At 44.8% G+C, this 24,154-nt stretch overlaps 1 protein-coding gene across 3 annotated transcripts in view; it reads left to right on the forward strand.

Moving 5' to 3' along the window:
- LIPC (lipase C, hepatic type) overlaps positions 1-14,210 on the forward strand; it is a 130,045-nt gene extending 115,835 nt beyond the window's left edge. For 2 of the 3 annotated variants that reach the window (XM_053929175.2, XM_053929174.1), the window contains exons 8-10: positions 7,147-7,264; positions 8,827-9,045; positions 12,046-12,190. In XM_053929175.2, coding sequence (XP_053785150.1) covers positions 7,147-7,264; positions 8,827-9,045; positions 12,046-12,172 — 464 coding nt within the window. In that variant the 3' untranslated portion in view covers positions 12,173-12,190. Of the gene's footprint in view, positions 1-7,146; positions 7,265-8,826; positions 9,046-12,045; positions 12,191-13,692 lie in introns of those variants that run through there. The other variant, XM_024568017.3, reaches the window with a different exon arrangement.
- Positions 14,211-24,154: the final 9,944 nt, after the last annotated feature.

Consider the following 24,154-nt stretch of genomic DNA (forward strand, 5'->3'; position numbering starts at 1 on the left):
TCTGGCTCCCAAGATATTTTGACAAAACCATCAAAGGATCTATTTTCTACAACAGTCCTCCAGAATGCGGGTAAACGCTGGGAGAGTACAGCCATGGCAGAGGAGAATTGGGGAACAGTCGCTGAGTGAAACGAGGCATCTTCTTGCCCATTTCCATTCTCATTCTCTCAGGAGGAACCTTTAGCAATTTGGGAGCCACTTTTTTGAGGGGGGTGGAGTGGAAACAAATCCACATTGAGTTAAATTCTGCTCAGCAAGCCCCTTATCTAGGTGGTCCTGGTAGCTGTCAGATGAGGTCATGGGTGGAGGGGAGGGAAGTGGCCCATGGGGCCGCCGTCCAGGCACCGTGCTGGCTGTGCGCATGAATTATCCCGTCTAGTATGTAATCATCGCAACGACCGAGAGATAGTGATGGCCAGGGACAGAGACAGTGGGGCGGCAGTGGGTGAGGGGGGAATTGATTCATTTTCCAATAAAAAAATCAAGATTCAAAGCAGCTCAATCTTCCCAAAGTCACATTTGTGAGTAGCAAAAGCACTGTCTGACCCGAGGTCTCTGAATCCCCTCCACGTGGCCTTCTCCACACCCATCTCTCTCTCCTTCTTTCCCTCTCTCCCTCCCTCCCTCTCTCTCTCTTGAGGCCTCAGCCAGCAGTGGGACCTCGCTTCTGTTGCTGCTCCAACTGGGAAGAGCACTCTTTTATTCTGGTCGCTGAAATGACCAGCCAGACTATGACCTGGGCAGTCTGTGTGTCTTTGGCTTTTCTCAGTTACTTCTTTGGAAGGTTTTCACTGACTTCCAGAGAGAGTTCCAGAAGAAACAATACTTACAGGAGAGGCTTGGGATTGGGACAAGGAGTGTCCAGAACTGGGCTTTGCCACCAACCACACGTGTGACCTTGACCTAGTGACAGAACCTACCTGGGCCACAAAGGGATTGTGTTTGGATGGGCATGGGGTGACCCACTAAGGCTGGTCCCCATGGGTGGGGCTCGGAGCCGTGCCCGATCACTCCCACAGGTATAAAGGGGACAGGTGTCCCGAGGTTAATACCTTCCAGAAGCCGTCACTTTTACAGATGCCGTCGCGCCATATCCTCACACCTACCTGTGGGGGACACCTAATGCCCATTTTGAAAAGAAGGATACTAAGCTTCAGAGAGGCTGCATGTGCTCTCCACCACGTCGTGCTAGGTGGCAGAGCTGGGCTCCAACCTAGGGTCCTATCCCTCAACAGAAAACTCGTTGCCACCCCACATGAACCCCCACAGCACCAGCAGTGGGCAGCAGGGCACCAACCAGCACAGCACTCCTTACCGCTCACCCTCACACACACATGACACAGTTCTCGGTCTTCACACACGTACACACACACACTCCCCTATTTCCACCCCTAGCAGAAGGGGCAGCTACCTGCAGAAGGGGCAAGCATCCGATCTTGTGGCTTTGGGCATCACTTAAATGGGGGGTTACCGTTAAGCCCAAATGTAGTCACCAACCTAAGCACCCATGCCCACGTGCATATGCTAACAAAGCCCCTTTCCTTCCTCCTTCGATCCTGCTCTGAGTTCATTCATGCAGCCCCTCCCCACCCCCCACAGCGCTGGCTGCCTCCAGGCGTTGCTTTCTGCGCAGTATCATCCCTGGGCCTCTTGATCCCGGATCGACAGCCTGCTCCTGGGTTAGAGGCATTTCAGACCCTGGAGCAAACCCTCGGTGCTGCAAGAAAACACCAGAGATCCCATTCTTACCATCTGCACCAGAGAAAATCGATACCTGGGAAAAAAACGGCCTCTTTGATGTTTGCAAAGGGAGTCATAATATCTCCCAGAGCCTATATCTAATGATGCAGAATCATTTTTTCCAGGAAAGTAAAAAAAATAAATAAATAAAAATGTTCTCTCCTCATAAATTTCACAACCTGGTGCTCACAGTGGCTGCCTTGTGAAAATCAACTTCAGCTGTTTTTTTCTTAAGTGGCACCAGTGGGCTTCACACAGGAGTGCGACCCAGAACTTGTAGGGCGTCTGGACCCCGGCAGAGTCTGGTGAGCAGAATTTCAGAGGCCTCGCCTCTCTGCATAGGTGGAGTTTGCCTGATCTCATTCAGGGTTAATTAATTAGTTCATGTTTTCCATCTGTAAGACCTGAAATAGTTCCTCCCGCAGTGCGTTGTCCTGGCCTCTTTGCACTCACAGGATCAAAGGCATTTTCCCTAAATCACTTTTTAAAATCCTTATTAAGCATGTCATAAAGTAAGGTGAGTAAAATTATGCTTTTTCCCTTAATTTTTGTAATAATATATTTGGAAGGGGGGGTGGATAGCGATGATAGGCAAATTGTCTCTCTTTCCCAAGAAAAACAGTATAAAAATTTCAAAATAAGAAGAAATAATTAGTTCTCGGTATGGAAGGCCCTTTCTTTTTTAAAAAGATTAATGGTAAGGCTTCCCCAAAAAAGCAACTTGCCCGGAGTGGGTAGTATGGAGTCCCCTACGCTATCAACGTGCTGAGGACTCTGAGCCGGACCCCTGAGCACACGAGGGTGCCCCACTGCCCCCTCTGTCCCTGCCCTGCAGTCCACATGCCTTCAGTGAGATCACTCAGGCCCCTTGTAGCTCATGCGTCATTGGCAGCTCTGACTTCCCTCACAGGGCCCGCCCCAGGGAGACACTGTGCAGGGAGGGGGAGGAAAAGAGAACTCTCGTGCGACCTGAGAGCCAAAGGAACCTTCGCGATCATCTAAGCAGACCCGGGTTTACACAAGCAGTTGGAACCACCGCATGGGGAGACACGGGGATCAATCTCCTCCTACAGGCAACTTAAGAACAAGGGAAGACAGAAACCCATCCCCAGCACAGAGACGGGATGTGTATCCCGCTCAGGGCTAACAAGGGGACGGGTGGGAGGAACCTGCGGCAGTGATAGCCCAGGGTGGATGTCCAGGGGTGGGAGAGGCAGGCCTTGGTCCTGGTGGCACCATCTGAGCAGGTTTTGACCACAGCTTTTCTTCAGGGACTGAGTATCTGCCATTTGTGTTCTAAGGGCAGATTCAGCTTACAGAACCGGAGCCCCAGGAGACAGTGGGAAGGGTCTTTTGGAATCAGAGAGACACCACATTTGAAATTCTGCTCCACTTCTAACTATCTGGGTAACCTTGAACCAGCCTCCAAGTCTTGGCCTCCTTTTCTGTAATTCACCGAGATCACTGACACCCTATCTGTCTAGGTTTCAGTAGAAAACAACTCCATTGGCCTGGGTCAGCAAAAGAGAGTGGGCAGGCCTCCTTATGCTTGGCAGGCAGTATTAAAGAAACCAACATAGGGTGTCAATGCGCCCGGAATCTGACAACAGGCCAGGAAGAGCGAGGGAACAGCCCAGGAGAGTGGGAGCCGTGGAGGCGTGCGGTTCAGTTACTGTGTTATCAGGCTCCAAAGCCAGAAGGAGCAGGAAAGAAACACCCTGACCTCTCTCTGATCTCCTGCTGGTGCCTCCCCAGAGGGCACCCTCGACCAGAAACCACTCTGCCAGGCAGCCGGGGCAGTGCTGTCTCCAGGATCACACCCCGGGGCTCCGAGCTGGGTGGAGAGTGGGTGGAGACAGAAAGGGTAAGTGTAGAAAACACGGTCTAACCAGCAGGTTGGCTGTATTTAGTCTTGTTATGAGGACAAAAATAACGCATGTAAAACACTTAGCAGGTAGTCTAGTGCATAGTAGGATCTCAACAAGTAGAAGCTGTTTCCTCATTAGTCCTATTCACACTAGCCTTTATCGTAGCCGGAGTCCTGCCTTGCTTCCACCCGCAGAGCCCCTGACGCAGTTCCTAGACCTGGTGTGTGCTGTGACCTGGGACCTGGGACACCAGCATTAACACGACCAGGACTGCCCTCAGGGAGACAAGACCTGGTCACCCATGCCCATGAGGCAGAGGGCAACCAGAGTCACAGAAGACTTCCCAGCTGCAAGCTCACAGCTCTGGCTCTCTCGTTTTCTTTCTTAGTACTTTTTCAAGCTTTTCTTTGTCCAGTGAAATTCTAATTAGAATACATGCTTGTTGTAGAAAATGTTGAACTCATGGAAAAGCATAGAGAAGAGAATAAAAATTCCCTCTCTACCCTCTCCAGAGATAAGCACTCAACATTTTTGTGAATGCCCCTCCTACGCATTGTTTTATAGCCAGTCTCATATTACACATACAACTTAATAGCCTGGTTGTTGTTTGGGGTGCTCCCCCCCACTTCTTTTATAAGCATTGAAATCATTCCAAAAGTATCTTTTAATGAGCTCATAAGGGTAAATCACGTGACTGGGAATCTGAGCTCGGAATCAGCAGACTAACTTCTAATTGCAGCTTACCGGGTCTTCACCGCCCCGCAACAGGCGGTGTGACTTACCTTCAGCTTCTTCACTGGAGAAGTGATGCAAAAGGCAGGACGAAGTACGCCTCTTACAGAGTTGTTGCAAAGAGAAATGAAGTATTTATTTATGTAGAACCATTAGCTCAGTATCTAGGACAGAGTAAAGAGCTAAATGGTAGCTATCATAATTGTCATTAATAGTCCATTGTCGTTCCTCTATTTGTGAATATTTTGGATGTTGCTGATTTATTTTTAATTAAGTAATTCTGTTAGGAGATGTCTGAATTTAAGTCTTTCCACGCTTCAACTTTTTCCCTAGGGTATATAAAACGATTGGTCTCAGGTAGTTCAATTTCCGGAGCCAGGTGGCCTGGGCCTACCTGCCAGCTGTGCTGCTTACTGCCTATGTGGCCCCGGAGAAGTCACTTAACCCCTCTGTGCTTCAGTTACCCCTGCTCTAAACGATCATGATGTGAGGACTGAACGAGATACAGATGCAAAACACTTGGCACAGTTAAAATAGATACTAGCAAATATTATTATCATGCATATTGCCAGTTACACTTTTACTTGTTTATCCCTGACAGCCTTTAGCACTGGGCTGAGCCCCAGTAGACTTCCAGTGAACACATGTTAAACTGGGTTAAAAGTCATTGTTAGCAGTGTTCCTTGGGTGCGCTGAAAGATGTCCTGCCTCCTCATTAGGAGGTTACCTGAGTTCAGTCCTCCCACCTCAGTCTGTCCGCATCGTACCCACCTCTCTCAACAGACGCCTGTGGCCTGTGTCTCGGGAAAGACCTTTCCTTTGGCCTTAGTTCAACTTATAACATTGTTCTCTTGTAACAGAGCTTCCTAGACACACCTTAAATAGTGTAAGACCTCTCCAGAGGCTCTGGGATTATAAGCCAGAGTCCCTGTTCACCACTACCACCCAAAGGGCCAGGGGCCCTCCTTGGTACTTGACCCACAGCCCCTCTTTCTCACCCACAGTCTCACAGTCCTGAAAGTGTCAACCTACTATATTCTGAGCTGGAAGATTTAAGCACCCATTATGTACTTTATTCTGAGCTGGAAGATTTAAGCACCCAGGTCACTGGAATAAATCCACCACAAAACCCAAGTGGGAAGATTGCTTTAGGCCAAAGGGCAGGTTTGTATAAATAACCCAGAAACCCAGCAATGCAGGCACACCCTGCAGATGGGGTGTTGGCAGTGCAGCATCAGCCACAGCTGCTAGGTGTGTGTGTAGCTACCAGCCTCCAGTGGAAACGCACCATGTAGGAGTTAGTGGGATGACTCATGAGGGTGAGGAATGTGCACATGCTGGGTACATGAAATGGACGACCAAGTGGCTAGTTCTGTATTCTGTGCCTCCCAGTGGGAATGCTCATACAACCAAGCTTGGTACATGGAGGTATCCTTAACTCCTCAGAGGTGATTTTCCATCTTGCTAAATGTTAACACATATCCTACTACTGCTAAGCAAACTGTCAGGTCTTCATCCCACCTTTGTTCAGTAAGTAACTACTGTGTGCAAAGCACAGTATCTGCACAAGGGGGTTGGTCCTTATCTAGAGCAGGAAAGGCAAGTACACAGCAAGCAAACCATAAATCCCCTATCCTTGGCCCAAGACAGACTCTAACTAGTCTTCCAAGAGCCTGGACGTGGCCTCAGAACGCAGTCAGAACACAGGCTCTGGGGGCCCTTTTGATCACACTGACATGCCAGGTTACACCTGTCTGCACTCTCGGAGCTAAAACACCGCAGGCACTTAGAGAATATGGACACAGCGAGAAAAGGAAGGCCGAGGAGCTCTCGGCCAACTTAGAGTGAGGTGCGGGACTGTGAAGACAGCCCACTGCTGGTCGGTGCGACAGTGCGGGCCAAGCCAAGGCCATGTTAGGAACCTTGGCGATAGGTCCACACTAAGAGCACAGGCGCTGCTGTGTGACCTTGAGCTAGTCACTTCACCTCTCTGAGCCCGCTTTCTGATGTAGAAAATGATGATAATTGCACTACCTACCTCACAGAGTTGTTATGAAACGTTAGCGAGATGGTACAATGTGAAGCATTTAACAATAGCTGTCTACTGGTAAGCAATTTGTCTTTATGAATGAAATACAGACTGTATTTAGGTAAAGAAGAATAAAATAAATTTTCCTCTTTCAAACAACACAGTAGAAGAACTTAATGGACATTTGGCAAAATAGAAAACTTTCAGGCCCAAGTACTAGAACTCCAGTCACCTTATTCCCACTGGGAAAATGTGCTCACTACTCCCCAAGAGCAAGACTGGCCCTGGATTTGGAGCCGTGGTCATCAGGGCACGTCTTGGCCAGCGTCCTGCCTCACCCCAACGCTGACCCCTCACACAGAAGCAAGAGGGAAAATGGTAGTGTGTCCTCTTGCCTCTGTCCGGTGCCTAAGAGGCATATATCCTTTGATTTATGGACGGGGACCCCTACAAAACACATGGAATAGTCCGACAGAATCGCATCCAGAAATAGGCAATGCCAGATATTCTATGCTCCTGTTCTACCTTCTTTTGTTGGATAATTCTTATTAGTATTATTTTACAAACACAAGTTCTCTGTAAACATTTAGAAAGTACAGAGAAGGAAAGAGAAGAAAAGAAAAGACATTCATAATTCCATCGCCAGGGGCTGGAGGGGGAAATTGGAGTATGTATACATCCAGACTTTTCCCTCTGCATTTTAAATGAGATTTTTAATTTAGCATTTTCTGCTTAAATTCTCTTCCTCTCTCCCTCGCCTCTCCTCTCCCCTCCCAGTGTACCATTATCAGTTCAAGGTCCAGTTCCTCAACCAAATTGAGAAGCCAGTGGAACCAACCTTTACCATGTCACTCCTGGGAACAGAAAAGGAAATGCAGAAAATTCCCATCACCCTGTGAGTATGAGGAGCGACCCTGTGCGTGGAGAGGACAGTCTTAATGTTCTCACAGGGACTGGATGGACTCTGTGCTTTTCGATGGTCAAGCCAGATACAACCTACTCTTCTCAGCCCATCAGGACTGCCCCAAACACCCTATCGGAAGAGACACCCACCCAAGCCCAATGCCTTTTCACTCCTCCTTGGCCTCACCCAGTCCCACCAATTATTTTGTGTTGCTGCCACTTGGGTCTGTGATGGGCCCTCTGACCTGTGGGCTGAGCGGAGAGAGAAGCCAGAGGTGGCCCAGTCCTGGCAGCAGTGCAGGAAGCAGATCTGAGCAGGGAGGGGCGGTGAGGGCCAGAGCAGGTGTCCACAGGAAGGCCCCGAGTGCCTCTCCAGTGAGTTCTGAAAAGTAGCCCAGAAATAAAACTGGTATCATTCAGCTTGGCACCAATTTCCATCCCAATCAGCCTGCACTGCCAGCCTGTCCCATCTGTCCCCGTCCTGTCACACACCTGCTCACAACACAAGCAGTGGCCTCACACCTCCCTCAGAGGCACCCCGGCCTCACTAGCAGAAAAGGCCCATCAGCTGCTTTTTCTCAGCCTCTCCCCTCCCAGTGTACGCTGTCCTTGGGAAGTGACACTGGTCCTTCACTCATTCCAGGGTCAGTCCTCAGCTTCTGAAAATTGCCCCTAGGCTTTGATCCCCGCTAGTCACCTTGCTTCTGTCATTCAGAAAGTGTGTGTCGGTGCTCTGCCCTAGCGGCAGAGCGGATCTTATCCTTAGGATGCTCCCAGCGTAGCAGGGATGGGGCATTCCTAAGTGACACCCTGCAGGAAGAGCTATGATGAGGCACGCAAAGAGACTCTCCATCCACCCTACTCACCCTAAACCTGACATTACCTGGGCACTGTCCCAAATCTCCCTCTTGGGGGTTGTACCAAGAAGCGTGGAAAGGGCATCTAGGTGGTCTGAATGTTGGGGTAATTTTAATGTCGTGGCAATCAGTGAGTAAAGCTGATAATGATACCTATGAATATGCACTTAAATCTTGCTGTAATTTGTACAGCCTTTTAACATATGGTTTTTTTACGACTGTCATGCTTTGTTGTTTTAACAGAAGTTTCTGTTTATATCGGGAGAAACAAAGCCTCAGTGGGAGAGGAGAGTGTGGTGTTAATTGAACCTGCAGAGAGCTGGGCTGTACAGAGGCCATTGCCCAAGCCACACAGTCTCATCAGGGACAGTTTTCCCGATTTGTTGACATAAAATCTAGGAAGCCTGAGCTACACAAAGCTAACTAGATGTTTTATTGTGGAATTCTCAGAGCCTTTTAAACATACTAACCCAGAGAATAGTATGATTTCCCCAACAGTAGTGGTCTAGAAAACCCCTTACTTGTCCTGGTGTGTCCATCGCTGTCTCTGTTAACAACCTGTCCTGTGTGGTTTGGGAAACAGCAGAAATGACCACCCCAAGTCACACGTGCAAGCCTAACACACCCTGACTTATCTAAGCATCACTATGCTGTTACAAATAAACTGACTGCATCTGCCTTCCTTTGTATTTTCAAGGGACGAAGGAATTACTAGTAATAAAACCTACTCCTTTCTTATCACATTGGATTCGGATATTGGCGAGCTGGTCATGATCAAATTCAAGTGGGAAAACAGTGCAGTATGGGCCAACGTGTGGAACACGGTGCAGACCATCATCCCGTGGGGCAGCCGGCCCCGCTACTCAGGCCTTGTTCTGAAGAGAATCCGAGTCAAAGCAGGAGAAACCCAGCAAAAGTGAGTGCTATCTCAACTTCCTCCTGACAGCTGATAAGCGTCTACATGTGCCAGCACTTTCATAATTTAATGCTTGCGTTTATATGAAGTGGGCATTATTATGTCCGAATAATGGCGTATAGGCACTCAGGGAGGTGAAATGTCCGTCACAAGTTCACTCAGCCGTAAGTGGGAGGACGGAGATCTGCACCTGGGCCTCTGAGTCCCATCCTTGCCTCTTCCCACTGCCTGTGTTTAGTAGCTGCCTGCCTCTGGAGTTTGAGAAGAATCTCCTACAAGGACCACGCTTTGAGTGACAAGGACCCAGATTCGATATTTTTGTTGTTGTTTACTCAAAGGCATGCTTTTAACAGATCGCAATCTCAAAATCTCACTCTGTAATGGCCCTTTTCAAATCTTTGTGTGCCAAAGAATCCCTGGGAAGGTTATTAAATATGCATAATTCCCGGGCCCACCGGCAGAGCTGCTGGTTCACCGGGTCTGTAGAGGGACCAGGGACACGCATCTGTTACTAAGAGCCCTAAGAAAGTCTGTCTGACGTGCACCAGTGGGTTACTCTTAAGAAATGCTGCTCTGTATGACGTCATATCTGCCTTGGCCACAAGGTCCTCTGGGCCAATAAAGGGCTAGGGAGCGGGTAGGGAATACAGGAAAGGAAGACCTTCCAGCTGCTCCTCCAGTTTGCTCAGCAGAGCAGAGGGCTGCCCAGCATATTTTGCCATGGCAACCATACTTGTCTATAGTTCTGCAGGTCTCCATGAAAGGAGAATTCTGTCCTCCCCAGACCTTCTCCTTCCCCCTGTAGTCAGGACCCTTGTCTCTCCTCTCCCACTTCCTTTGTTGGGCAGCTCATTTCTCTCTTTGGCTCGTCCCCAGCAGGGATGGAAAACAGCAGGCATCTCACCCAGAACTACACACCTCCCTCACAACTCCCACCCCTGCCCCAGGTTTCACTGCCAGGGGGGCGCGCAGTGCAGATTTATGCCCCCTGAGTCCCTCCCACAACTGCACTCTGAGAGTGTATCTTCCTGGGATACAAAATCCTGGCAATCACGAAGCCCATTAGTATGCATTCTGCCAACAGATTTCTCCACATGATCAATTTGGAAAATTAAACTGCTTCTCTCCTCCTCTACGCTTAGCTATTCTTGCGTGACTGTTTGGCCCTTTAGATCCACTCTACATCTGAGCACTACCCCTCCTGCACGCTGTCAGCTAGAAAGTAATTTCTCCGGTGTAGTGGCTGCTCACCATGACAATTCTATGTGACTTGACCTGAAAGGTTGTATACAAGACAACCCTACCTTCTCCACGGGTGCCTACCCGCATGGTTCTCACAAAGAAAGGAAGGGAGGGGAGGGAGCAACACTTACTGAGCTCCCACAGCACGGTGGCTGTTACACAAAGTGCTCCAGGGCGGTAATCCCATGGAGTCTTCCCAGTGACCCTCTGAAATGGGGAATATTGGCTGTGCCGACTGGGAACCTAAGGCTCACAGAAGTTGCACAGCTTGGGGACATTGCTAATAATTGTCCAAGCCCAGATCTGACTCGGGTTCATCCGATTCATGGCTCATTTGTAGCCCGTGCACTGTTTCCAGTAGGTCCTTCCTCTGTTTTTCTTGGCCCCATTAACCTGACCTTCTTTAGTGTAAACCGGCAGAGTTGCAGTGCTGGACGTTAATATGTACACACATCAAACCCTTCTTCACGGCTGCCGGCGTACATGCTGAAAAGAGGGGAGGGGCTGTGGGACCTAGAGTGTCTCTAACGGGTAAGTACTCAGTGCTCCTATGTGTCTTCAGTACCAGATGCCACTGGGGGAGACAAAAAAAAAATCTGAGTTGTTTGTGGCACTTGGCATAAATGAAAGCAAGAGGCATTGGTTTTATTCAGAATATGCTCCATCCCAGGCCTTCTCCAGCCTTAATGTACACACGGACCACCTGCGAATCATGTTCAAATGCAGTTCTGCTTTAGTAGGTTTGGGGTGGGGCTTTTCCAGCAAGCTCCCTAGTGCTGCTGATGCTGCTGGTCCATGGACCACACTTCGACTAGCAAGGGTTTAGCACTGCATGGCCTAGGGACTTCAGAAGAAAGATGTCAGTTCAGGGTGGTGCTGTTGGGGCTGTGCTGCCACAGGCTTTGGGAGGCCAGGAGGCATTCCCAGAGAGACCAGCAGGGAGCAAAGCTGGACGTAAGCAATATCTAATGGCCTCCGCAGCAGCCAGTCCTAACTAGTCAGTCCTAGTTCTGACTTCACACCTACGTAGAATAAATACGTGGCATAATTCAGACCATAGCTGCACCTCTCTGAGACTCAACTCTTCAGTAATAAATGGGAATTATATTAATGTATCTCATGAGACTAATAACAATTACTAATTTTTAATTACCTTCTACAAACCAAAATCCCAGAGCCAAGATGCAAACTCTTAACCTCGTACTCTTAATCTCTCTGCTAACTATCAGGGGGGACAAAGTGGTTAAATCATTTGCTCTGTGACTCCATGGGGTTATTTTTCTCTCCCAAAGGCACAAAGTTAGGGACGAGAGTGTCTGTTGTGGGGTGAAGGGAAGGGCAGACAGTATTAGCCCCACTGGAGGGCATAAAAAGCAATTAGCTAAAGGTAATGAGATGTTCAATTTGCACAGGAATAGTGTAATTCAAAACAAAAATCAGTGAAATCATCTTTGGCCACCCATTAGCTTGTCAAGAATTCAAAGACAGATAACATCCAGAGTTGGTACAGGTGTGCAGCAATGGGCACTCTCATCCACTGGTGGTAGGAGTGAACATTATAGAGCTTCTGCAGGGGGATTTCACTCAACAGCTAACCAGTGGTGAGCACCTACCTCATGCCAGGCACTGTTGTGGGCACCTGACACACAGCAGTGAACAGAGGAGACAAAGGCCTTGGTCTCATGGACCTTTCATTATCAAAATATTACATGTGCATAATATATATGGCCAAGAATATAACATGACAGAATTTTCCAGGTGTCTATCCTGGAAAGTACGAATGATGTTCGTAGAGGACAGACATGTACACAAGTTTCCTGCAGTACCACTTGGAAAGAGCAAACCACTGGGGAAGTCTCGGCAGCCCCCGACAGGACATGGCTGAATGCATCGCGCTCCATGCGTGCAGTGCAGCGGGTGTGCTGATATGACAGGCTCCAAGGACATTATGAGGTGACAAGGAAAATTTTCAGAAAAATACCTGCAAAAAAATCTTTACATTTGCGTATGAACATTGATATATGTGTAAATACCCTGGAAAGACAGAAGCCAAACCACATAGCAGGGAGGCAAGTGACATAGGAGAAGGGGGAGGGAGAAGAGGATCATTAATACTTGACTTCATTCTTTACTATTTGAATTTTTCAAGAATGCATTTATAAATCACTCATAACACTTTTATTTCGGCTTCATTGAAGTGCATTTAACAAAATCGTAAGCTATATATTGTGTATATCATTGTGATTTGATACACAGGGTGGGGCAAAAGTAGGTTTACAGTTGTGTGTGCGCAAAACAGTTTATCCTTGTATTATTATTTATTAATTATTGTATTATTTGTTTGCACTACCACCGTGAACCTACTTTGCCCAATCACGTACAAGTACATTGTGAGAGGGTTCTTCCCGTCTGGTTAACGAACACATTCGTCACCTATTTATCATTTTTGTTGTTACGAGAACATTCACGTTTACTCTGTTAGCAAATTTCATTTGTACCATAGAGTGTCACGAACTATCATTACTGTGTTTTACGTTATTAGTTCATCAGACCTTATTGATTCTATAGCTGAAAGTTCATACCCTTTCACCAACCTCTCCCTGTTCCCCTTCCCCCCCCCCCGCACCTGGGAACCACTTTTCTATGATTTTTCTATGATTTGTCTGGCTTATACATGAATTTTAAAAGTTTTGTTTAGTGAAGACTTGACCTCAGATGCAATTGAGAGAAAAGGAAACCGTAAACTAGAATTCTCTGTGATTATTGCTAATTTTTCTCCAGTAGATGCAGTCAAAGATAGTAATACAATATAGCCCCTCAGGCCAAGCTACTGGGCACAGCAGTTTAGCCGCTGGTCTCCACGAGAGACCAGAAACAATTGCGATGTCCTCTTTGGCAGGACAACGTCTGCACCACTATGTGGAAGGGGCAGGGCTTCCATGACGGAGCTACGCAGAGGCTGGTGACAGTGGCCTCCTGCCCAGGGACCTTTAAGAATGGCTTTAACAAATTGGAGCTGGTCCACAGAAGGAAGGCTGGGAGTGAAGCCCGGCTGAGCGGAACAGTGGAAGGGACTGCCAGTGTTTGCCCAGGGGTCTGGGCGGTGTCGTGAAAGGAATGCCAGTTACCCTCAAATCTGTGACGAGCGGTTATGAAGGAGGACAAAGGAGGACGGCCCCTAGGGCTTCAGTTCTTCCAGAACTGACCCCCCTCCGGAGCAGAGCCCCAGGAAGGCTTTCACTGCTTGCCTTTACCGACGTTATGAAAATAGCTGCAAACAGAGAATCTAATTTTTAAAAAACACATCGCATGTGTTATATCAAATGAGTATTTCACAAAGGATGAGACGCTTCAGTAGGTTCCAGTAAAACTTAATGGTGTGCTCGCTTTATGTTTTCTATTCAGAATGGTGTTTTGCCCAGAAAACATGGATGACCTACAACTTCACCCAACCCAGGAGAAAACCTTCGTGAGATGTAACGTAAACTCTAAACACCTGAAGAGAAAGAACAGATGAGTTTTAATGAAGATCCAGTGTAAAAAACGAATGGTCTTATTCCTTATCTGGAATGGTTGCCTTATTTGGAAACCAGTTATGTAAAAGAATCTTGCATAACGTTTAGACTTCAAGGGGGAGTATGTTTCACTACTATAAGTTTTTCATAACTATATTATGTAACTTTATTCAAATATTAATGCAACCAAATATTTTCCAATTTTAACTCTGATTAAATTGTAATATATGCAAATAAGTACAAATGTAAGAGCCATTTTAGATCTGTTGTTCTAATTTAAAATGTCTTTTCCAATTAAGTCAAATTTCCCGTATTTCTTTGCCAGTTTATTCTGATCAGTTTTTGAACCGTGCTGGAAAGATGCTTCTTTATTACCTAACCAGTGCTTCAATAAAGTGAAATTAATCACTGGTTGTCCCAATTTTCCTCTTTTACTAACGCTTGCCACAAAAGCGAGTGGAAAACTTGGAAAATCTCAAAGAGTTAGGTGTCAGATCTCACACCGTCCGATACATGAAATAATGATGTTAGATGGGCAATTCCGTCAGGGAGCCTGTGAAGGAAGTACTAGGTGTGGCAACCCCTTGGAAATGTGTTTCAGGTCATTCAGAGGGGAAGAGCAGCTGTGCACGTCACCACCTACCCTGACGTGGCCGAGGCGCAGCTGCACACAGCTCTTAGTTCACAGGCTCTTCACCAACGCAGGGTGAACTGGGCTGGTGCAAACAAAAGCCCTGAGGAGAGGTCTGCCTCTAAATCAGTGAAAGATTATCTGGCATGATTCACCTTTATTTGGAAAAACAGCTGGGTCAATACTGCATTGTGTCCTGAATGCTACTCTTGCCTGCAAAAGTGTCTGGCAGCACTTTTAGGTAAAGTGTGCATGTTTCTACAAATGATGGATATTCAAAGAACGATATTTTCTGGTATGGCTGAAATACTAGATTCACCCTAAAATCATGTTTCATCATTAACTGTCCAGGAAGAATTTGAAATACAGCAGTCCCCCGCCCCCTTATTCTCAGTTTCACTTTCCGGGTTTCGGTAACCCTTGGTCAGTCACAGTCCAAAAATATTAAATGGAAGAATTCCAGGAAGAAACAATTCACATGTTTTAAATCGGGAGCTGTTCTCAGGAGAACGAGGAGCTCTCGCGTTGTCCCGCTCTCCGTCTGTCTGGGATAAGGTGTCTCCATGCTGGGCACACTCCCCGCCCATTCGTCGCTTGGTGGCTGTCTCAGACGTCAGATCAACTGTCAGGGTATCGCAGTGCTTGCGTTCAAGTCACCCTCATTTTACTAAATAGTGGCCCCAAAGCACAAGAGTAGTGAAGCTAACAATTTGGATAGGCCACAGAGAAGCTGTAAAGTGCTCCCTTTAAGAGGAAAGGTTTGTACGTATAGGAGAAAAAACACAGTATATATAAGGTTTGGTATTATCCAAGGCCTTAGTCACCCACTGCCAGTCTCAGGACATAGCTCCTGCAGTTAAGTGGAGACTACTGTATCCCTTTTTGAAAATACTCTTTGCCATATACTCTAGAGAGTCCCTGCACATGCGCACCAGGAGAAGTGTAAAGGAATATAAAAAGTTTGTGAGTTCAACTCCCAGTCAGGACACCTACCTGGGTTGCGGGTTCAATCCCTGGTCAGGGCACATGCAGAGGCCAGCCGCTCTCTCTCTCTCTCTCTCTCTCTCTCTCTCTCTCTCTCTTCCTCTCTCTCTCTCTCTCTTCCTCTCTCTCAGGTGTGGATTGAAAAAAATGAGCCAAAGTTATACATACAAGAACAGGACTGACTCTAGGGTGAGGCAAGGAGGCATTCGGGGTGCAAAATTTAAAGAAGCACTCTTGGGATTGTGCATTTGCGCCAAGACACAAAAATATATACAGTACGATACACACAAAGCTAAACTATATCATCAGGGATGGACAAACAGGTGGTAAAACTTTAAGTAAAAGCAATGAAATCACCAGCACAACAGTGACCCTGGGTAACTCTAGGAAGGAGGAAGTGCCCATGAGTTTCCAGAGGCCGCGAGGTCGTGTTCTCACTCCAGGCGGCGGGTGCCCAGGTGTCCGTGTTTAAATCCCCTCTGCACATATCTATTCTACGCGCTCATTTTTGGCATGAATGTCACATTTCACAATACAAAAACAAACAAGGAAATAAAGGGCAGAGTTAAAACCAACATTTTCCTACTATAGGCTGATGCATTTCGATAATAATGTGGTTTCACACAAAATATAATTGGAAACTATTTCATCTTTCATAGGAAAACATGAAGTGACACGGTGCATCGTAACAGTTTGGGTAGAGAACTCAATACGTAACCAACATGGCAAACTGTTAACTGGAACATTCGAAACTCCTCTTGGCCTGGATCGTTTTCACTTGGGAAGATGTGCTCATCGCCCCCACATTTGCTGAAGTACATCCTAGGAGGGAAGTCAAACGGGGAATCTGAATAATGCAGCCACATGGTTTCACTGCACATGCAGAGCGCTGGCTCACACACTGGTTATATGCGCCTCTCTCCAAAGGATCTGTACTTAGGAACCCACTCAGGAAAGATAACGCTGGCATCTTGCCTTTCAGGCAAAAGCCTGTTTGTGCTTTACTTATAAGAGAGTACAAGGAAAGAAATGGAGCATCGATTAACGCTGGAGCTGGGCTCTTTGAGGTGTGTGGAGTCAGAGAGAAGGAAATGAGCCCTCCATTCAAGACTGAAATGAATGTTCTCTCCTCCACAGCAAAGCAGAGTATCCTCAGTGTTCACCTCGATGGTGTCGCCGCAAATATTGCAGAAGCTTTGATTGCACTTAGGCACATCTAAGGTGGTCGAGCAGGAAGCTAGCTGCCCAGTGCAATGCCTGCTCTCCCACAGAGGGAAGTCAGGATTAGAGCAAAGTCAGAGAGATGCGAAATAAAAAGACAAGCAGGAGGTCGCCAGATGGGTAGGGGTGTGGGGCTGGGTGGAAAAGGTGAAGAGACTAAGTACAAATTGGCAGTTATAAAAAGGCACGGGGATAAAAAATACGGAACAGGGAATAGAGTCGGTAACACTGTAATAACTATGCATGGTGCCAGGTGGGTACTGGACTTATTGGAGTGATCACTTCATGATTCCATCCAGGCCAAGTGTCTAATCACTATGTTGTGTACCTGAAACTAATACTGTATGCCAACTGTGATTGAAAAATACATTTTAAACAATTACTTTATAAAAGAAACAAGTTCCCTGCCCAGTGAGTTGGAACATCATCCCGTAAACTGAAAGGTCACGGGTTCTATTCCAGATCAGGACACGTGCCTATGTTGTGGGTTCCGTCCCCAGCCCTGGCAGGTATGAGAGGCAACCGATTGGTGTTTCTTCACATTAGTGTTTCTCTTCCTCCCTTCCCCTCTCTCTAAGCATGTCCTCGGGTGAGGATTTTTTTTTTAATTTTTTAAAGAGACAAGCAAGAGGAAGACCGAAGAAGTCAATCCCAAAAGTCGCCATCTACCTGCAAATCTCAGTGACACTGCCTACCTCTCCTTGGATCCCCATGATCCGCGCAGGACGACGGGTCCCCGGCACACCTCAGATGGGACTGGTCCCATCTCTGCTCTCCTCCCTCCTCCTTCTTCCTCTCTCTCCAGAACTTTCTCCTCCCTTCCTAACTGAATCTTACTTACCTATCCAGACCCTGTTATTTCCACCAATCGTTTGCTAGCTCCAGCCAGCCCATGCATCCCTCTGTCCTCGAGGCCTCGCTGTAACATGAGTGATGCTCTGTACTACTTGCCTGGCCCTCACTGACTTGCGCCCTGCTGCTTTTCCTCCTCTCAGACTCCTCTTCTCCCTGCCCTCTGCCCAGCCTTCCAAGGTTGGCTCTCTGCTCGCTCGGCTCTCTCGCCCACTCCTGTGGCTTTCGTTATGATCCACACAGGCCAACCATTCCCACATTAGCATTCTCCCCTTTGCTGTCTCACAAGCTCAGAATGTTCAAAACTGAACCCACTATGTCCTCCCTGCATCCCCAGACGCGCTCCTCCCCGTGCTCCCCATTGTGTAGCTCAGTGAATGTCCTCACCACCCCTCAGATGCTGATGCCGGACACTGGGAGCTCATCCTTCATGTTTCCTTGCCTTTGGCCTCTCGCAACCGAACAATCACCTAATTCTGTGGGTTCTACCTGCATTCCTTCATTGTGCTTACATCTCCACGGCTCCGCCGCCATCGTTCTCTCCCACCACTCCCTCTGGCCGGGTGTCTGCCACAATTTCCCAACTCTTCCTTTTGGCTCTGCTCTTCTCTTCCAGCCCATTTTCATCACAACAGCCAGAGTGATCTCAAATAAAACAATCAGATCACATTTTCCTGTTTTAAGTCCTTCAAATGAATTCCCATTACTTACCCCAGCCCCCAGGCCTCTGGCAGGTCTCTCCCTGCTGCCCCCTACATCATTCATTGTCCACAGGTGCCAACCCAGCCTGCACATTGGGACAGCCTTGGAGGCTTCAAAAGGCTCCCAGATCTCAGCCCCATCTCTAGAGAGTTTGATTGACTTGGTCTGGGGCAAGGCCTGGGGACTGAGGCTTAAACAGCTTTCCAGCTGATTCTAACATGTGCTACATTTGAGAAACGTGGCTCTGGACACATGGGCCATCTTTTGCAAGTGCAAAGCTCCCTCCTGCCTCTGGGCCTCTGTCTGTTCTGTCGCTTTCAGCCGCTCCTCTGCTCCCAGCTTCCTTACTTGCTTCCAGGCCCAAGGCAGGTGTTACTGCATCAGTATCCTTTAAAGAGGACCGTCCCAGCCCACACAAGCTTCTATGAGCTCCCCATGTTATACTTACTCTGAGCATCTTTTCATCCTTCTGGTAAAACTATTGTAGCCATGCCGTGTGGAACCATGAACAAAGTGAAAAATCAGGACGTTTTACAAAAGCATAAAAGCAGCATGTGAAACAACGCAAAGGTTTGTAAAGAGAAAGCTAATCACCTCCCTGCATCCACCCCCTGCCCACCCCAGGGAATTAGGGTAGAGAACAGTCTCAACCTGGGCAGTTATTCCTTCCAACATCCCAAAGCATTTATACATACGCAGGGCTTTCTTGTTTTCATCAGAGCAGAATCATAGAATTATACAGGTTACTCTGCAGCTTGCTTTTAGTTTTTAGTTTTCAGTCAATGACACATCATTGGGTTCCCTATAAGCCAGGGGAGATGGATCTTTTTCTATTTCCCATAGAAGTACAATTGCACATGCCACAGGAGTTAGTGCCATCTGTTTCCTACTCTCCCTGCTCGGGCAGTTGCCCTGGCCCCTCACCCACGTTAAAAACTAGAGGTATAATTAAAATATCTTCTGTAGTCGTATATCCTAACATATAAACCCATTCTCATACACAGGGGGCTTTCTCTATTTTACAAAAATGTAATTCTATTATGTATTCTTTTCAGCAAATTGATTCTCTTATACAAATCTACTTCCTGAAATGTTTCTAGGTCAATTGGTTTAGCTCACTATTTTTGTTGACTGCGTAATATTCTACATTGTAGAGGTGTCTTCATTTATTCAGTTAGTCTCCTGCTGATGTGCCTTCACTTCGCTCCCAGCTTTCTGCCCCCCTGCAAAATGCTTCATGTGACATCCTCATACATCTATCCTGTGGATGTCCAGTAGTAGGAAATACTTTTAGTAGTGGAACTGCTAGGTCAAATATTTTTATATATATCATTTGTAATTTAACGTTGCCCTATTACTTTCCTAAAACACTGCAACTGTTGGCGGGTCCCCCAGTGATGCGCGGGTGCCTATTCTCCTTGTGGGCAGGAATAACTAACTTCTCATGTTAATTTCTGTCAGTCTGATGAGTGTACGCAATGACCTCATTGCTAGTCTATATTTCCCTACCTACTTTGAGAATTGAGAGTCCTTCCACATGTTTATTGGATTTGCCTTACTGTGAATTAATTGTCCAAATCCCATTTTCTGTTAGAATGCTTGTCTTTTTCTTGTCAGCTTGTGAGAACTATGTATTTTATGAAGTATATAAACCCTTTATCTGACAACTTCTTTGCAAATATTTTTCCAAATCTATTCCTCTATGGATTTTAACTATGGTATTTCTTTGTTATACAGTAGTAATGAAGTCTCACATTTCTTATCTAACCTACGGATTTCCTGACTTAATTACAGCCTCTCTCATCATTGAACTGCACTTCCACAAAATGAAGGTTTTTCTCCCGAGATTTGTGGTTGTTTTAGAGGCTTTAATATATCTGAAATATACTTTTGTATGTGGCATGAGATAGAATACTGATTTTATTTTCTTTTATATGGATAAAACTCATACTAACATTATTTATTAAATTTTCCTTGCTGAATTGAGATCCCACTTTTATCATAAACTTTAAGTGCATACTGAGAACTACTTCTTAATTCTCTATTTTGTTACACTGATCTCCTTGTTTATTTCTATTCTAATCAAACTTAATTGATTTCAAAGTCTTTAATTTATTTGCTTTATATACTGTATATTCTCAGATATCTAGTCTTCAAGGTAATGACTTTACCTTAAGGACTTTAAGGTAATGTAGTCCAATTCCCCTAAAATCTTTGAAATATTCTAATTGGGAATTGCATGAAATATAGAAATTAGTACAAGGAGTACTGGCCATTTTATTACATGAGGTCTTCTCATCCAGAAACATTGTGTGTTTTCCATTTGTTCAGATTTCATTTCAGTCCTTTGATAAGATTTTATAGTGTTTATTTTTAATTTTCATTTATTCCTACATATTTTATTTTTTTTGTCACTGTTGAGAATGGAATCGCTGATTCCATTTCTATTTAATGGGATTTATTACTAGTATATAGAACAGCTTTGGGTTTTTGTTATTTATTCTATGTTTGTCCACTTATCAAGTCACCTTAGTAATTCTACTTGGTTTGATTTGGTTTTCACTAGAATCTCGTGGTGCACAATCACTTCATCACCAAAAAGACAACCTATACTGATTAATTTATTCTTTCACCTTCCTGGATGTGCCAGAAGCTCTAAGACATAAGAGTGTTGTTAGTGAACACCACTGTTTCATCCTTGATGTTAAAAGTTTTAATGGTTAGATAATTAAAAGTATTACACTTAAAAGTATCTTTATACTATTTTTTTTTTGTTTTGTTTTTTTTAGTTTTGGCAAGTGAAGTCTATTGGATTTAAGTGGTTTTGTTCTATTTTTCTTTTATTTTTCTTAGAAATGGCTACTGAAATGTAGGAAATGCCTTAGCGATATTGGTGTTTCCTCTTCAGTTTATTCATAATATAAATTGCGTTGATAGATTTCCCGATACTGACTCACACTTGCATTCCTGGGATAAATCCGCCTCGGTTACAATGTACTTTTTTCATAACATTGCTGGACTTCACTTGCTAAAATTTATGTCGATTTCGCCTTATTTGCCTAAGTGAAACCGGTCCGCGCCTGTGTGTGTGCGGTCAGCGTCCTGCGCTGACGTTCCGCAGCTTTCCTCGACGGCCTCGAGTAGTTTAGATCACATTGCCATGACTATTTATTGTTTTAAATAGAGAAAAACTCAGCTGTGAAACCATCTGGTCCTTGTGCTTTTGCACATAATATTCTTAGGTTTTCCGCTTTTACTTGTTTATTGCGTGTAACATTTATTTAAATTATTTTTGTGAAATACCTCCAAGCAAGAGAAGAACAAAGTTATGTATGAGCTCAGGAATGAGTAAATGAAACATAACATTAAATCACAGGAAAAATCACAAAGTAAACTCTGAAATTCTAATAATACCTTCCTGAGGTAATCGAGGCAAATGCATACATTTTTCATGGAAAATAAGATTAAGCCACAGGAAGTCTATGTAGCGCTCTGTCAAACATTAATTAAATGTTTAATGTCAAACATTAAAAGAATACACATTCTTTTGTTATTAGATATAATAATACACAAAAGAAAAAGGGGAAAACAATAGACTATAAAGTTAAATAGTTTTGTTAATAGTTCTGCTGTCAAGAGAAATTATGTTGGAGAACAGTAATATTTCTCCCAATTCTTAGAGATACTCTTCTTAAGAGTATATTTAAATACTATCTTTTTAGAAGGTATATTTGGTGTAATTCTAAGTTCTATCAGCCCCTGGGAGGTTGTAGGGTTTCTTTATTGCATGGTTGGTGCTCTCTGAACACATGCGTGTTTATTTTCTACCTTATTACCTGAAATTCTAAATGGAGTAAGATCTATTACTATTTGTATTTTTAAGTAATGACATACAATAATATCATGTAGCTCCATAAAATAGGCCCATTAATTTAGGAATATAAAATAAGGTAACAGATCTAATACACTAATAAGAAAATTTCTAAAAAATAAAACATTAGTAGACTACACTAAGTTATTTCTGTAAGAACTTCTCTAACTCTACTCTCTCTTCTAGGCTGGAATAAAACTAGTAAAATTAAAAGGTCACGATAGCAAGTATAAATTACATCTGGATTATTATGAGTTTAGTTATTTAGAAAGGGAGAAATAAACACTCAGAACAATGTCTTTTTTCTCCCTAAAAAGGAAGCTTTCACCTTTATGGCTGGGGCCAGGGCTAATGAGGCAAGCAAGGCACCCAGGTCATAAAGCCCAAGGAGGCGAGACTGTGGCGTGCCAGCCCTCACTGCCGCCCGGAGCGAGCACTTTCGGAAGGGCTGAGGTGCCCGGGGGCCGGGGCTGGCGCCTGCACAACTCTGTCTTCTTGAATTTTGTGCCCAGAACACCTCACTTGCCTCTCAAAGTCCCAACTCTGTTTATATTAATTCCTTACTCATATTTTCATTTGCTTTATTTTGCTTTCAATAGAATTTGCTCTGCAGAAAAGCAAGTGCTTTTATTTTTATTCTTTTTTAATGATAATGGTCATTTTAGAACTTTTCCTCTAAGCACAGAATCTGATATAAAGTATTCTCCTTTTCACTGCTTTCTAGACAGTTTGCAGTTTTAGTTCGAAATTCCATTTTGCTCCAAAGGTGATCCAGAAAGTATTCCTTAATTTATGTAGACTATTCTGGACATTTTTAAGTGGCTTATTTCTAATTTTATTGAACAGGCTACAAAAATCTCTCCTTTCTACACTTGGTAAGGCTTTCTTTGTGATCAAGCACACCATCCCTTTTTAGGACATTCTATTGGATATATGAAAAAAATCCTACAATGTTTACTTGAGGGACTTACAATGACCTATATATTTATCAAATTAAGTATGTCAATTGTATTATTCACTTCTTCTTTGTCATTATTTTTTGTATATTAGATCTCAGAAAAAATGTCTTGAAGTCTACAATATTTTTACCAACTTGTCTTTGAATTTACATAAGTATACCAAAGTAAATTCTGAATATGTTTTATATTGTTTCATAGTATCCCTCTTATAAGGCCTTTAACCTTAAATTCCTCCTTGTCTGCTATTGATTTTGCTATTCCTACTTTATTTTTTATTATATTTAAATAGTATCTTTGTAAATCTCTTTATTATCAACCTTTCTTTATACTTTGTTCCTATAAAAGTTTTAAAGATATTTTCTTCCTAGATAGTATACAGCTGGTTTACATCTTTAGCTCAATCTAAGTGGCTCTGATTTTCCACAGGAAAATCCAGTCCATTTACCTGCAGTGTAATGATTGGACTCCTCTTATCCTATTTATTGGCTTGTTTTACTGATTTACTCCTTTTATTTCTATTTCTTTTTGCAGGCTAATCAAATTGCCCTTATTTTCTCCTTTCCATCTTGTTAATATGACTTCTCTTGTAGATTCCCAGTCTGTTTTCAGCTACTTCCATTCCCTGTGGCTGAAAATCAGATAAAATTTTCTTTACCATTATATGAAAGTCAGACATATATTCTCCCACCCAAATACTCTCTCCTCCCACTGCTTCCCCTCCAAACTTTGGAACACGTTCACTTCCGCAGCATTCCACAGCCACACCCCAGATGACACCTTTGTGATGCTTCCCTCTTTTCAACCCACCCCCAATGCCCAGACTCGCTGAGATGTGCTTCTTATTTTTAGGTCCGGACTGTTTTTAGAGGAGTTGTCAAGGCAGACAATGATCAATGCAGGAAAACAATAGATTTTCACAGACAGGAGGACCCAGCCCCACCCCACAACAGTCAGAGGGACCAGTTTCTCTGTGCTTTGAGTTCCCAGGTGTGGGTAACACACCCCATTTCCCAAGATTTTATATTCTCCTGGCCCTTCCCCACTCTTCTGGAGGCTTTGAGTGTATTTGCTCACTAAGTAACAGCCACTGGTAATACATATATTCTTGGGTTATTTTGCAAGACTGAGTGAA

Source organism: Desmodus rotundus, chromosome 7 (assembly GCF_022682495.2).
Source record: "Desmodus rotundus isolate HL8 chromosome 7, HLdesRot8A.1, whole genome shotgun sequence".
NCBI lineage: Eukaryota > Metazoa > Chordata > Mammalia > Chiroptera > Phyllostomidae > Desmodus > Desmodus rotundus.